Source organism: Limulus polyphemus, unplaced genomic scaffold, assembly GCF_000517525.1.
Source record: "Limulus polyphemus unplaced genomic scaffold, Limulus_polyphemus-2.1.2 Scaffold642, whole genome shotgun sequence".
Lineage (NCBI taxonomy): Eukaryota > Metazoa > Arthropoda > Merostomata > Xiphosura > Limulidae > Limulus > Limulus polyphemus.
In genome coordinates, this window is record NW_013666252.1 from 199,723 (window position 1) to 214,567 (window position 14,845).

The following is a 14,845-nucleotide window of genomic DNA, read 5'->3' on the forward strand; positions in this document are numbered from 1 at the left end:
AACATATTCTTTATAGGAAGAAAAAGGTAGCTGCAAGTAAAAAAAAAACAGGTTGGCTCACAAAGAGTTTAAAAGAGAAAATTAAAGAAAAGCATAAGAAATTGAAATTGACTTGTATCACAGAAGGTTTAGAAGATCAAGAAAGTTGGTGAAACAGGAAATTAGAACACTAGAAAGGATGTATGAGAAAAGGTTGACTAAAAATGTAAAAATTAACAGTAAGGATTTCTTTAAATACATTAAGGGTAAACAAAATGTTATGATGGAGGTAGGACTTTTGAGGGATGATATAGGAAAGCTCGTATCTAATGATTTTGAAATGGCTGGATTATTAAATTTTGCTTTTTCTTCGTATTTTACTAACGAAGATTTAAGCAGTATTTCACATCTTGAACAGTTGATAAATGGAAATGAGATGAAACAAGATGACTACATTAATTGTGAGCTGGTTAAGAAAAAATTGGGAAGTTTCAAAAACGATAAGGCTACTGGGCCAGATAATATTTCCCCAAGTGTTTTGAAGGAGGTTAGAGATTAGATATGTGAGCCACTTACTACTATTTTTGTCAGTCCTTGAATAGTAGGATTGGAAGTTATATAATGTAACTCCTCTTTTCAAGGGAGGTGATAAAAATTGTCCCAGTAATTATAGACTCATTAGTCTTACATCAGTTATGGGAAAGGTTTTGGAAAGTCTGTTAAAAGATGCTTTGCAAAGCTATTTAACAAAGTTTAGAATTTTATTGGATAATCATCATGGTTTAACTAAGGGAAAATCTTGCCTTACAAATCTTTTGGCATTTTTTGAAAAGGTTTCTGCTTATGTAGATGAGGATAATGGTGTATATTTGGTGTATCTGGATTTTCAAAAAGCATTTCACAAAGTTCCACATAAAAGACTTGTAAGAAAATTTTCTCTATAGCTGTGGGGGATGAGTAGCTGGATGGAATAAAACAGAGGGTTTTTTACAAATGGAGTTCAATCAAACTGGATTAATGTCCCAAGTGCGGTACCTCAGAGCTTAGTCTTAGAGCCATTGCTCTTTTTGATTTACATCAATGACATAGATGAAGGAATAGTCAATAAATTAGTTAAATTTGCATTTGTAGATGATATTAAGGTCTTGGGTGTTGCTAGCTGTGAAGACGATGCTGCTGATTTACAAAATAATTTAGATCATTTGGTGAGTTGGGCAAATAAATGGCAGATGGGTTTTAATTATAATATATGTAAGATAATGCATGTGGGTTATCATATTTTGAATCATAAACACAATTTGGATGGGAATAGCCTTTACAGTGTTATGAAGGAAAGGGATCTTGATGTAATAGTCGATCAGTCTCTAAAGCCATCCAAGCAACGTGCTGTTGCTAGTGGTAGAGCAAATATGATTTTAAGTTATATCTATAGAAATATTGAATACAAGTCTAAAGAGGTTATAATTTCGTTGTACAGGTCACTGGTTAGGCCGCATTTGGGATATTACGTTCAGTCTTGGATTTCTCACCTTAGGAAAGACATTGCATTGGTGAAAAGGGTTCAGAGAAAGGCTACTAGAATGGTGCCTGGGATGGAGGAGTTGTCACACGAAGAGAAGCTGAAGCCTCTCAAATTGTATTCTCTTGAAAAAAGAAGAGTTATGGGGGACCTAATTGAGATGTTTAAGATTGTAAAGGAAATTGATAGTGTTGATGCATCATATTTTTTCATGTTTAACAGTGAGAATAGTAGAACTAGGAGACACAAGTATAAATTTTGGCAAGGTAAGGGTCATCTTCAGCTATGACAGTTTCATTTTTTTAACAGGGTGGTTGGCCTTTGGATTGGGTTACCTTCGCATATTGTAGAGGCGGTAAATTTAAGTGAGTTTATGAAAAAGCTTGATAAGCATATGAACGATAAGGGCTGGCTTTAAGATTTTTTAAACATTATTTTAATTTAGTTTAGTATTAATACTACTGTTATAACAAGTTTATTAATTCTAAATATTTTTTCCATCTTTTAATTCTTTTTAAGCACAAACAAAGAATCAAGTGTGTTTCTATTTAATCCATTTCAACCTCATTAAGACGATTTTAAAATTTTCACTGAAAATATAAAATTCTAGCACTTTGACAACAACGAAGTTAATTAGAGCATTGGCATATTCAGATTCACTAGAAAATAGATCAGCACAGAACTGAATTGTTTAATTCCTGAGGATATTTGTATATATATTCAATATCAAAACTAGAGTTAAAAAAAGACGTGCTCAGAATATTTTAATATTTAAAAAATATTCGAAATGAAAAATTTAGCTAATGAGAGAATTAAGTTAGGTTTATAACTGTTAATATTTCAGTTTTCAGGTCTCATTAGCCCAACTACTTGAATTTGATAGCATATTTTTGAAAATGCCACCTTTTCTTTTCGATTTTTAGCAAATATTTCTGTAATCTACTTTTGTAAACTGGTGTTTCTTTCAAATTTCGTTCAAAGCACTACAAGAGCTATTTTCGCAATAGCCATCCCTAATTTTACCTCACAGACCAGAGGAGAGGCAATTAGTCAACAGCAATCATTGCAAATCTTTGGGCTACTTTTACCTGACCGAGTAATGGAGTTTGACAGTCACTCTTACAGTGCAACCACGGCTACAAAGTTCGGAGTACTTCTTTTCCAGTAACAAGTCTCAAATTAAGAATCATTGGTTCACAATCCAGACATGATAATTGCATGCACGCGCTCGGCCCTTGATTGGACCTGAATCTAAAAGCTTAGAACTTGTGTTATTTCGTAAAACTGGTTGTATTTTTTCACCAGAAACTTCATCAAAAGTAGCAGTCCCATTTATTGTCCGACTTTTGATAACTATATAAATAAAACCAAGGAGGGCTAATCCAGTAATTTAGATACAGCATCTTTGGGCCGAATGTAACACAGTAGTTACTGTATGTAAGATTGACTGTTATCGGTGATAGTAGTCCACAAGTTGCTGTTGAACAGGTGCCTTTCTTTTATGATATTATAGTTCTAAAGTAGGAAAAGACAACACAATTAGCTCATGTGTAACCTAGCTTGAGTATATGAAACAATATAGCATTGTCGAAACTCCTGCCACCTATTGAATAAAACAAAAAGTAAACATTTTAACTGCTGTAACAAAAATCAAACTTAGTGAAATAAGTCCAATTTCAGAATCTTTATAAAAAATTGCAAAGTCACGTACTAAATCTTTTTTTTTCCACAGTGCCCGACAACTTGTATATATAGAGCAATTATGCCTTACAACAAGGCACATCTGAAATTTTTACAAGAGTATTTTGTCCAGGATGAGATAGAGAGATCTACATTAATCCTCAAATTACAGACTTCTTTTTATAAAGTTCACTCACAGTGCAGTCCAAGTATTTCATCACACTGATTCCCTTTTAAGCTTTTTTCCTATTAAAATACTTAACGTAAAGAACTGGCCATAAAAATTGGATAAACCACCCATTCAATGAGACCAATTGCATTTATAGTACTTTGTTGAAATTTGTGTGCGACTCCTATTGTATTGTGGACTCAGTAACAACTAAATCTCATAAACCCACGAGCAATTTGGTGCACAGTTTAGAAAAAAAAAGTCTGTAGGATACATACTGACACCATCAATAATTCTAAGGTTAAAATGTTTGAAACATAATTTGAATTTTAATCAGTCAGCTACCCGACTTCTCTTGAAAAACTCTGATGAAGATGTCATTAAAGAGAACCCAGAGGTATAAAGTTAACATAAAAATGGGATCTAGATCACAGGTTACGAGTCTTTTTTTTCAATCCATGGACCGGAAAATAATTTTTGGAAAAAAAGCTTAAGAACCATTAAGAATATAGTCGGCCTGTAGTAGTGTTTCCTAACTCACATTCTTGAAACTCTGAAGCGAAAAATGGGACTCCCTTATTTCACAGTGAACTAAAAAAAAAAAAAAACAAAGGTTTGTCACACATTCTTAACACACGTACATATCATTAATATCTCGAAAACTGAATGACTCGCAAAACTTTAATATTTTAAAGGTAACCAAAATTTTAAAATACGTGTTGGGCCCATTAAGGATGCTCCTGGTGAGGTTTTTGTTGAAGAGTATAAGATGGTAAACTTTTAAACGTTTACTTATCTTCTGTTTTTGTAAGAGATGACATTAATAATTTTCCTGACCCTGAACATTCTATGAGAAATGTTGGAATTAACCTGAACTCTGTAAATATTAATCCCTTGGTGATAACCAGAAAGAACAAGATATCAACAACAGATAAAGCACCAGGACCAGACGGTTTTTCTCAGGATGTTAGAGATCAGATATGCCAATTTTATTCCTTCATTTTTAGTAGGTCAATAGACAGTGAGCATGTACCTGAGGGTTGGAGAGTTGCTAAAGGTATTCATATTTTCAAAGGGTTCATAAGAGCTGTCCTAGGAATGGTAGGTCAATTAGTCTTACTTCTAAAGTGGGAAAAATTCTATAGTTTGATAAAAGAAACTTTACAAACTCATTTACTGTAACGTATCATAAAAGAAAGCCATAATGAATTCGCCAGCGAATAATCCGTTATCTTCTTTCAAGAATATTATGTGTTAACTGAACGATGGAAATTGTGTGGAATTCGTGAACTTCGATTTTCAAAAAACTTTTGATAAGTTCTCACACAAAGGAAGATCATACCGCTAGTCTTGAGAAAAGATTAGTTAAATAATTGCAGGTTTGCTGAATGGAAAAAAATCAAAAGGTGGTTATTAATGGAGTCCAGTCAAACTGAACCCTTGTTACTAGTACAGTGCCTGAGGAGCTAATGCCAAAAGGTTGTTATTAATGGAGTCTAGTCAAACTGATTCCTTGTTACTAGCACAGTGCTTTAAAAGTCAATGCTTTGGCTTTTGTTCTTTTTTTATTTAAATAATGATAGGGGCATAATTATTAAAATCTGCTAATGACATGAAACTTTTGGGTATTTCTAGCTGAGGTATTACAAAAGGTTTTGGATCAAGTGGTAAGCTGGACAAGTATTTGGCAAATTGTCTTTAAATGATAGCAAGTTCTAGGTAACGTATTTGGGTTATCATAGTTTGGATCTCACATTTAATGTAGATGGGAACCTTCTAAAGCAACAGATCTTTACATAATGGTGGATAAGTCAGTCAAGCTATCAAAACAATATTCTGTTGCTAGTTTTATAGATGTACTGATTACTAGTCAAAAAAATATATTTGTAGATATACTGATTACTAATCAAAAGAGTATACTTGTAGATATACTGATTACTAGTAAAAATATATACTTGTAGATATACTGATTACTAGCAAAAATATATACATATATAGATATACTGATTACTAGTAAAAAAAAAAGTAATTCCCTCTGCACAGAAGTCACTAGTTAGGCCTCACTTGGAATACTGTGGACAGCAGTTGTAAATCACTGATCTAGATGTGTAAATATAATGCATCCACAAAATGTTTCACCTGAAAGAATCCAAATTAAGGAGAATTTACACACAATGAGCTATTGTTCTGTGCCCATGGAGGCAGTACTAGAAACAAATCCAGACGATATAATGTGCTATTAGTTGGATCAAAAAATATGACGATATATTTGGAAAAACGTGTAGGTAAGGTTATAAGAAATATAATAGATATGTCAATGCCAATAAATGGAATTGATATAATGCATCACTAAAGAAATCAGGTAATAAACATAACCACGGTTCACTAGAATTGAGCTATGTAGCGTGTCATTAATAAGAATCAAGATATAAGACAAGTAGGTATCTCTAGATGGAATCCAGATAACATGAATGCCTTACTGGTTGAAATTAAAATAATATTAACGTGACTATATAAATAATCCATATACACATACATACAAGAGTTGTAGAGGGATCCACTTATTAAAAATCAAATATGGTCACATAACGAAAATTAAGGTATGTAGGTGTCAGTACAAGGGATTTTGATATATCACAAGTAGGAACTGATATATTAGGTTATTAGTAAAATTAATCCAGATAACATTAAGATTATAAAAAATCCACTTAGTAATTATTAGATCCAAAAAATATAGATACTAGAAACATTACAATCAGAAACCCAGATAGTATGTAGGTCTTCTTTAAAGAAACTTGGATAATATGTGTATCACTTGAAGGAATTAATGTTAGGGATCTAGGTAACATTGGTATTTATAAACTAAACAGCACCTTGTTCAAGTATAGCCATCCCTCATATACAACTACTGATTATGCAGAGGTATAGTCACCTTTACTTTATAATTACTAACTATGCATCAACTCTTAAACCAGTGCGGAGTATTTTCAACAGCATGACAATGCTCAAACCTTGGACCATCTATTTCACACCCCAGCCAATAAGTTATATTCAGTTTTATTGAAAATAATCCAGTTCTGTAGACGTCAATAGAAGCAATTCTCATTATGAATGATGTAAATAGAACATCTGAATATTTTGCTGGCACCACCTGAAAGAATCAACTTATATAAGAGTAATTAAAAGGAATCTGAATGATGTGTCACTAGAAGGCATTTATAGACTGTTGTGCAGTCTTTGTTACAGTTTCAAAATGCAGTTGTCATAATGAAATTGAGTCTGACTAGTCTTTTGCTTGAGGGAAGCAAGACTTGTACTTTAGCAGTCCAGGAGGGTAACCCTTGCATCTTAGTCAATTATATCTACTTCATATTTTCTTCAAGTAACATGTAGGCATTTCAGATAATGGTTCAGATAATATGTATTACTAGTTACTAGAAAGAGTCTTGATACACGAGTGTAACTAGAATACATTCAAATAAATGTCACCTGAATGAATCACTATAATAAAAATGCATTACTAAGAGACATTCATAAAAACACTAGTGCTACCATAAGGAATCCTGAAAAGAAGGTATCACTTGAAAACAAGATCACCACTCTTTCTTCGTGCTACAAATTAAGGACTCAAAGGAACATCAGCCAATATTGAGCACCTTTTAAAGGCCCTTAAATATTAAATTTTTTAAGGAATCCAGATAAAGGTATTGCTACAAATTTCAGGTAACATGGAGGTGTGATTGGGATGATCCATGTATGTAGATCCTGTTTGAAGGAATCCTTACATCCCACTGGAAAGAGTCCAGATATACAAGTGTCATTAGAAGGAAGACTCATAATATGTACCTAGGTAGTAATTACTACAGCTGCATTATATTCACTTTTTCATAAGAAATTCACATAACATGAATAAGTCATTAGTAGGAAACTTGGGAAAGTAAGAACACAATAAATAACCATAAGTAACATAACTTATGATGGAAATTAACTGAGCATTCAATTTAATCTTCACAAAACTCTTGATTTTTTCTGTGTAAGTGCTATAACCAATTGCCAAAGTTGTAAATACAAGTATGCATAAGAAATGAAGCTACAACAAATTCATAGGTAAAATAAAATATCAAAGTATGTTTGTTTCTTTTCTCAAATCTTTCTGCACTGAACAGATTCAATATAGTGGCATTCCAAATTAAATTTTCCTTCAACAACTATAAAATCACAGATTTCTTTGCAAGAAAGTTTTCCACATGAAAATCAGTGCAAGACTCTATAAAGATGTCCACAAGATAAATAAATTTTTCTATATCATATTCAACCACAATTATATTTTGTACTTAGGATGTAATTAAAAGTGAAATACATATTTTTAAAATATTCAGTCACTTAATGTGTTATATATTATTTTGTGGTGAAAAGATCCACCACAATTATAACATATGATGGCATAGCCTGTGAGAAAAATATACCAAATTTTGTCACTTAGTGCTAAAAGTATTTTATGTCATTTTTGAAAATTGAAATATCAGGTTTTTCATACTTTATTTTGCTCAGTTGCTTTTGTTTAGAAACACACACACAAAAAAAATTCTAAAATATATATAAAGGTTTCAGCTTAGACAGAACTGGAGTAACAGCTCTATTTTATCATATGTCTGCATGTTATTAACATATTTTGAAAATACTCTTAACTTATGCCCTAAACATAAGCTTTAAAGTATTTTAGGTGCACGTACATAAACAGATTGATGTCTTAAGATTATTAGCAAAGATCTTGGAAATACTTTATACATATTAAGAGAACAACTGGATCAAATGCATTTTGTTATAATTAAAAGCATTATGTTAATTTAAAATTTTAAAAAGCTGTATAGGTTGCTTTGATATAATCTGTAATTTCAGCCATCAGTCAAGATTGTACAGAAAAATTAAATCCCACTTTTTATTTATGTCATGGTTTATCACTTATTCAACAATGTAATATAAAACTTTTAAATAAGTGACTGTAATAGTATGTAATTCATACTGAAACTAATGTATAATTTTCTTTTAATTTATTATTCCTGTTTAGATTGGTTGTATTTCTCAGAATCACATGATAACACAATAGTTGATAATTATACATAATCTCAGTTATTAACAAAGAACCATTTGTTTCAAAAGAAGTATACTTAAGTTTTCCTGTTACATGGTGGTGGTGTAAAAATAATGTTAAGTTCTGTTTATTAGATTTTTTCTCTAGAATTCCTACTAATTATCTGTGAACATTAAATCATTTAATGACTAAAATTAGAAACTCATGAGAACACTTTTAATATCTTATTTACTTATAAGAAAAATATGTTATTATACTGAGCTTTAACATATCAATAGTTTGTGAAAAACATTTTATACATAATTTTAACATCTTACTAACATAAACAGCACTTATATTTTGTAAAAACTTTTATTACAGAAAAGCATTTTATGCAGTCTACAAAGTGAATGAACAGTCTATTTTTTCACAATGAGAGTAGATAAGCAACTTGCAAATTCCTAGATAATCTGATTCTGTCCTTTGCCATATGAACTAAGAAAGACTTGTTACCCCACAAAAAATATCCTTCATAAAGACTAAAAAAATTTGAATCAAGAAGTATAATAATGCTTTGTTTTCAGCTTATCGTATAATGAAGAAAAGCATAGTCATTTAAATGATATAAAAAATGTTCAGCCATGAAAATATGTTTGTTTCAGCCTACAAAATTAAAAACAAGATTTCAGTTTATTTTGTTTGACAATTTTTACCTGAAAATAGAAATGCCGGTCAATAATAATTTATTCTACATTTAAACTGATCCCAGCCTTTCCTTTTAAGTAATTCTATCATGAATACATTAGGATACACAGAGTATGAAGGTTTCAGATCCCATCCACTTAGAGTTGGATGAAAGATTTATCACAACAAAACACCACAGAAGGTTTTGTGTCATAAATGTTCAACTCCCAGTTAATATAACAAACATGGCTGAAAGTTGACAACTGGTAGATAGATGGCAGAACAGTGTTTCACAGATGACTAACATATTGAATGATGATGCTGAACATTGGAATTTTCTTAAGACTTCCTAAGATCCAACACAAATACCTGAAAAAAAAATCACGTTTTCTTTTTACAAAAAATATTAATTTACCATAAACAAGACTGTCACAATAGAACCAAGTAACATGTACAGAAACAGACATCAATGTAACACTTTTCTTTAGAAGTGAATCTTATAACAACCAACTTAAAAGTAGAATGTTTTGATTTCTGATTTCAATGAAACAAAAAAGTACTTTTCATTAAAAAGATTAAGAAACTTTTCTGAAAGCTAGTTTGTCTTTATTTCTTCACTGCAATTCTTACTTTAGGAAATACTACAAACACTTATGTGAAATTTATTTTAAATTAATAAATCCCAACAATTTTTATAAACATCAATTTAGCTGTTTCACATATAAATAATTACTTAAAACAAGTGTTCTCTAAATTAGTCTTCATAACCCAAGTTCTAATCAGTTTATAAGATATATTATAGAAATGATGCCAAAGAGAATATAAATTTTAAAAATGAACAACAGATTTAAGACATGCTGAACTTACAGAGCCATCAGAAGCACTTGCACCCACTTTATCCCCTCTTGAATTCCAACAAACTTCAAATATTCCTCCAGTTCCTTTATAACTATGGATCAATGAACCACTCTGAAATATTCCAGTTAACCACCAGTAGATTAGAAATAAAAATCATTCAAACAAGGACAATAAATAAAATACAAATATTTTGATAAAAAGCTTTGCTATAACTTATTCTTTCATACATACATAACACTTAACAAATTTGACATGGTAACTCAATTTTGGAGGCATAAAAATCAGCTGTCACACAGTTCAACATATACTAGTAGTAGATGTTTCTGTTATATATTTTTCTAAGTTACATACAAATTTTGAATCCAACCCACCATCACATTGCAATCCTAGTGGATCAAATGACTAAATACTTTTAAAAATAATACACATGTAATACACTCTGTAGTTTTTTTGTTTCTTTGTTTTAGAAAAAAGCTAAAATGTCCACCACATGGAATCTAACCTGGATTTTAGTATTGTACATTCATAGACTTATCACTGCCCTACCAAAGGGATACATTCTGTAGTAGTACACAATATTATATGTACTAAAGTAAAGTGAAGGTGCAATTGATTTCTATGGTAGCAACTGAAACTTCCTGCACTAATCTCATGTAAGCATAAGTTCCATATTACTGTAATAGCACCTGAAATTATCTCCACTAACTAAACATGAAGATGCAAAACATTTGTGTAACAAAAATTGACACTAGCCAAGTTGACCAAAAAATAAACATGGAGTTTGACATTAAAAATATTTCTTCCATATAACTGTAATATAATTTTCCATTTACTCAGAAAACAATTTAAACAAATTATTATTTACTATAATTATCAAAGTTTGTGTATAAGACTTTTTTTACATGAATCCTTCACTCACACTACACCATTGTACTGTGACCTAAAGTTTGTATTTTCCTAATCTGAAATTATATTTCCGATAGATACTTGCCTCCTCCCACAAAACAAGTTTCATCAATTTGTACTGCCCTCTATATGTGCAAATTTTCGCACACCACTTGCCTTTATGCTCCCACCTACCTCCATGTGTTTTCCACATGGTATAGCTGCATTGTAGCATTCAAATAAGCATAGAGGGTTATCACACTCCTAACACAGCTGAGTTCCTTGATGCAGTTGAACCCAATCTTCACTTCATGATTAGGCATGAAAAACACACCTGAAGTGGGGAGGACAGGTGGGTGGAGGTAAGTATCTCTCGGAAATATATTTTCAGTGTGGGAAAATATCAACTTCTCGATACAATAATCTACCTCTTCTCACAAAATAATTAGAATTCCACATTGACTAAATGAAGGGACTGGTGTCAAAGTAACCTAAAGGAGTCCCCTTAATAGTGTTTGAAGAGAACACTTGGAGTGTGCCAACCAGGAAACACACTCATGAGAGACCACACCACATATGAACCCTTGATGAATGAATGTGTCCGAAAATGAGCAGTAATAAGGCACATCTAAAAAGAAAAAAGTGCCTGTGGTGAAGAGTAGCTGGAGCACTTCAGCCTGTAAGTGGGAGGTCAACTCTAGTCCAAAACCAGTAGTTCCTGTACTCCACTAAAAAAAGAGAAGATGGTGGGGGACGTACACGATAGTTCGGAGGAACACAGCACTGGAGAAAGTGCAATGGGTGACCACAAAACCCTATTTTGAAAAGCAGATTGTACCTGATTGATACTATCAAAGGAACAAGCAACAATCCTCTTCTGGTATTCTCATGTTAGTCCATGTGTGTATGAAGCATGACACCGCAACAAAGAACCTACTAGCAGTCCTTCAGAACACCCCATCTCAATGGTGGATGTCACTGACCTTATTGGCCGTACAGTGCAGATTTAAGAATAAACATACCTGGACAGGCACCATCACCACAGAGTGGGATCCAGTACAGAAAAGCAAAGAGACTCCTTTAACCACGAAGACCCTTAAACCCCTATCTGCACACATGATGAGATTTTACTTATTTAAATTCAAAATTGAATTAAACCACTTTACTATAAATGTATTTTAATGAAATTACTATTATCAAGTACATTATAATTTAAAGTTTTATATTATCTAAGTTTTATTCCTTTATTTTAAGAAGAAAAATCTGAAACAGCAATTAAAACTGCAGCTTTTGCTGTCATGTGGTTAAAATTCTCAAGTTTAAAAAGTTTTAAACAAGAAACTATGAGTACCTAATGCAGACTGTTGGTATAGATGGTTAAAGTACAGTTCCAGCTGTGTTTCATTAGCTGGGGTAAAATTTTCAAGAATTTCTAATACTAATACTTCTAAGTTTAAGGTCAGTCACACCCACTTGCAAAGTCAAAGCTGTGTTGTCAAGCGACACTTTGAAGTTTGAAGTTGAATGGCATGCTTATAACCAATAGAAAGAGCAGATTTCACGCTATTCAGTTATAGCCTGAAGAAACCTCTACCTCTGTATGGATCTGTAGTATGAAATAGAAAATAAGCTTATTTCATTGTTCTCTTGAGGGGTATGTAATGTTTGACAAGTGTTTCTTGCTTTATATGTATTAGTTTGCTAAACAGTAAAATTGCATTTAGGTTTTACATTTATATCTTAATAAATTATGTATTATTTGTGTTTAAAAATGCATATTTGAAATGTTTATGATTTTTATATGTTTAAGTTGTTGTAGTTTGGCTTACTAAAATGTCTAAGCAAGATGGCATCATTCGCGCGTGTGCAAGCGTAAGTGTTTGGACTTTGTACAGAAGAGTCACCCTATAATAACAACAGAGCACCACATAGAAATGTTGATGGTGATGGGATAATGAATAAAAGAAAGAATTGGAAAGGGAAATTAAAAAACTACAAGTGAAAATATAAAGATGTGAAATTATGCATATGACAAAAAGAAATCTGAAAACTATTCTTCAAAAATTTAAAAGACATGTACATACTTCCATTTCTTAATTTCAAACATTTCATTGCACTGTACGTTGATGATGATATCTGGATTTAATGATATAATAGAGAAAATGGAAAACAAAATATAAACATTTACCTTAAAAACTTTTGATATTCGTTTAGGTTCTAGAGATTGTGCAAATCAAATGTGAAAACTATGAAATAAGAAATAGTATTTTTACACTCAAAAGGAAAATCACGTTGCATGTGAACTATTGAGAGTCTGAGTGCAAATAACTACATTAAATAATGAATGTTTTATTACAAATAGTAGAAAAAATCAAAATTAAATATTATATTTTCCTAAACTACATAATTTTTGAACATTCAAGTCAAATTCAAAACTATTTCATCAACTAGTTTCATTTTTATAAAGAACTTTCACAAGTCGCATACCTACTTACGATGTAAGTAGATTGCGGTCAAATAGTTAAGAAGAAAAATATAAAGAAAAGATATCCACTCACAGATGATGGAGATAATGTGACACAAATGTATAAGGAGTAGTCCACATGCCAGCCTGGACAATCTCCTTCTAAGGACAATGAAGATGAGCAGCCAAAGAGGTGGCAAATCTGATGTGAGGAGACATGGAAATGGCAACAGGAGCCAGGAGATAAAGAGGAATAAGCCATGTGTATAAAATGCCTAACCCAGCCTGTCAGCGTAATAAGGGAATGGTCACAGGAAACTGAAGGATTCCAGTGAATAAATCATCGGGAACAAGAACCATAAAAGGGAGCCATGCGAGACCCATAACACCTCAGCAACCTGACCTGACACAGAAAATGGTCGGGATCAGTATGGGAATAGAGATGAGAAATCGAAGGAAGATATGATCAGGATAAAGAAGAAAATAAATTTTGTAGCAAAGGATGCAAGAGACATCGAGGGTGAATACATCCAACCTTCACCGCCTACAAGCCAACAGGAGGAGTAAAAAGGTTTTTAAGGATAAGTGATATATGAAACAGGAAGTCAGTGGTTCCTTAGGAGAGAAGGAAAGGGCACGGAGGACAGCATTAAGATCCCATTCCGGTAAGGGTGTGGGCCGAGCCAGATGATGGAGATGAAAGAATTGAAACAGGAGAGGAAAGGAAATAGTGGAAACAGGAAAAACAAAAGGTACAGGATAATGCAACTCTATAACCAGCGATAGTCAAAACAAAAAGACCATTGTCAAAAAAGACAGGTAAAAAATTCAGAAGGGTGAGGGATGGAAGGTGAGGAAATCCTGACGGAGAGATCAACAGTAAAAAATATTATGCCACTTACGCTGGAAGAGGGGCAGACAGAGTATAAAAGAAAAGATGCAATCTGTATGGAAAATTCAGAACCTCACCCAAGGGACCAGACAAAAGTCACGACTGAAACTGGAGTGTAGGGATGAATGGATGAAGCACCACCAAAGGATTAGGTTGACAAAGGAGGAAAGGAGAGAGAGAGAAAGAGGTAATGGTTCTGACATCTGAACAAGAAGAAGTGAGAACTAAGGTTAAGCTGGCCAAAACGGAGCCACCAGAAGGACCCAATACGGATTGGTTGGGCAATGGATAGGACCTTGGGAAGAAAACAGATGAGGGACAAGCATAAATATGAAGGCCCATCCAATCCTAATAGAAAGCATCTATTGCCAAAGCTGAAAGATGAGAAACATGGAGACAAAATATTTAGATGAGTAGCAAGTGTTTAGTCACGAAGTATCCAACTGAGAGCATAGCCATTTGAAAACCTGAAGGTCTCGGAACCACTCCATGGAGAGACTCTTATCGGGATACATGATCTGCAACAAGATAGAGAACACCTGGAATATGACAAGCCAGCAGACGAATATGATGGCTGTTGACCCAGAACAGCATGTCTACTTGTCAAGTGATGTAAGAGATAAGTGTCAAGTTGTCAAAATGGA

The 14,845-nt window shown here is 32.7% G+C and overlaps 1 protein-coding gene across 3 annotated transcripts in view; it reads right to left on the minus strand.

The window, feature by feature from the left end:
• Positions 1–8,771: 8,771 nt before the first annotated feature.
• LOC106459643 (F-box-like/WD repeat-containing protein TBL1XR1) overlaps positions 8,772–14,845 on the minus strand; it is a 71,626-nt gene continuing 65,552 nt past the window's right edge. For all 3 annotated transcript variants that reach the window (XM_013919279.2, XM_013919278.2, XM_022386174.1), the window contains 2 exons: positions 9,970–10,071; positions 8,772–9,471 (listed from right to left, as the gene is read on the minus strand). In XM_013919279.2, coding sequence (XP_013774733.1) covers positions 9,442–9,471; positions 9,970–10,071 — 132 coding nt within the window. In that variant the 3' untranslated portion in view covers positions 8,772–9,441. The remainder of the gene's footprint in view (positions 9,472–9,969; positions 10,072–14,845) is intronic.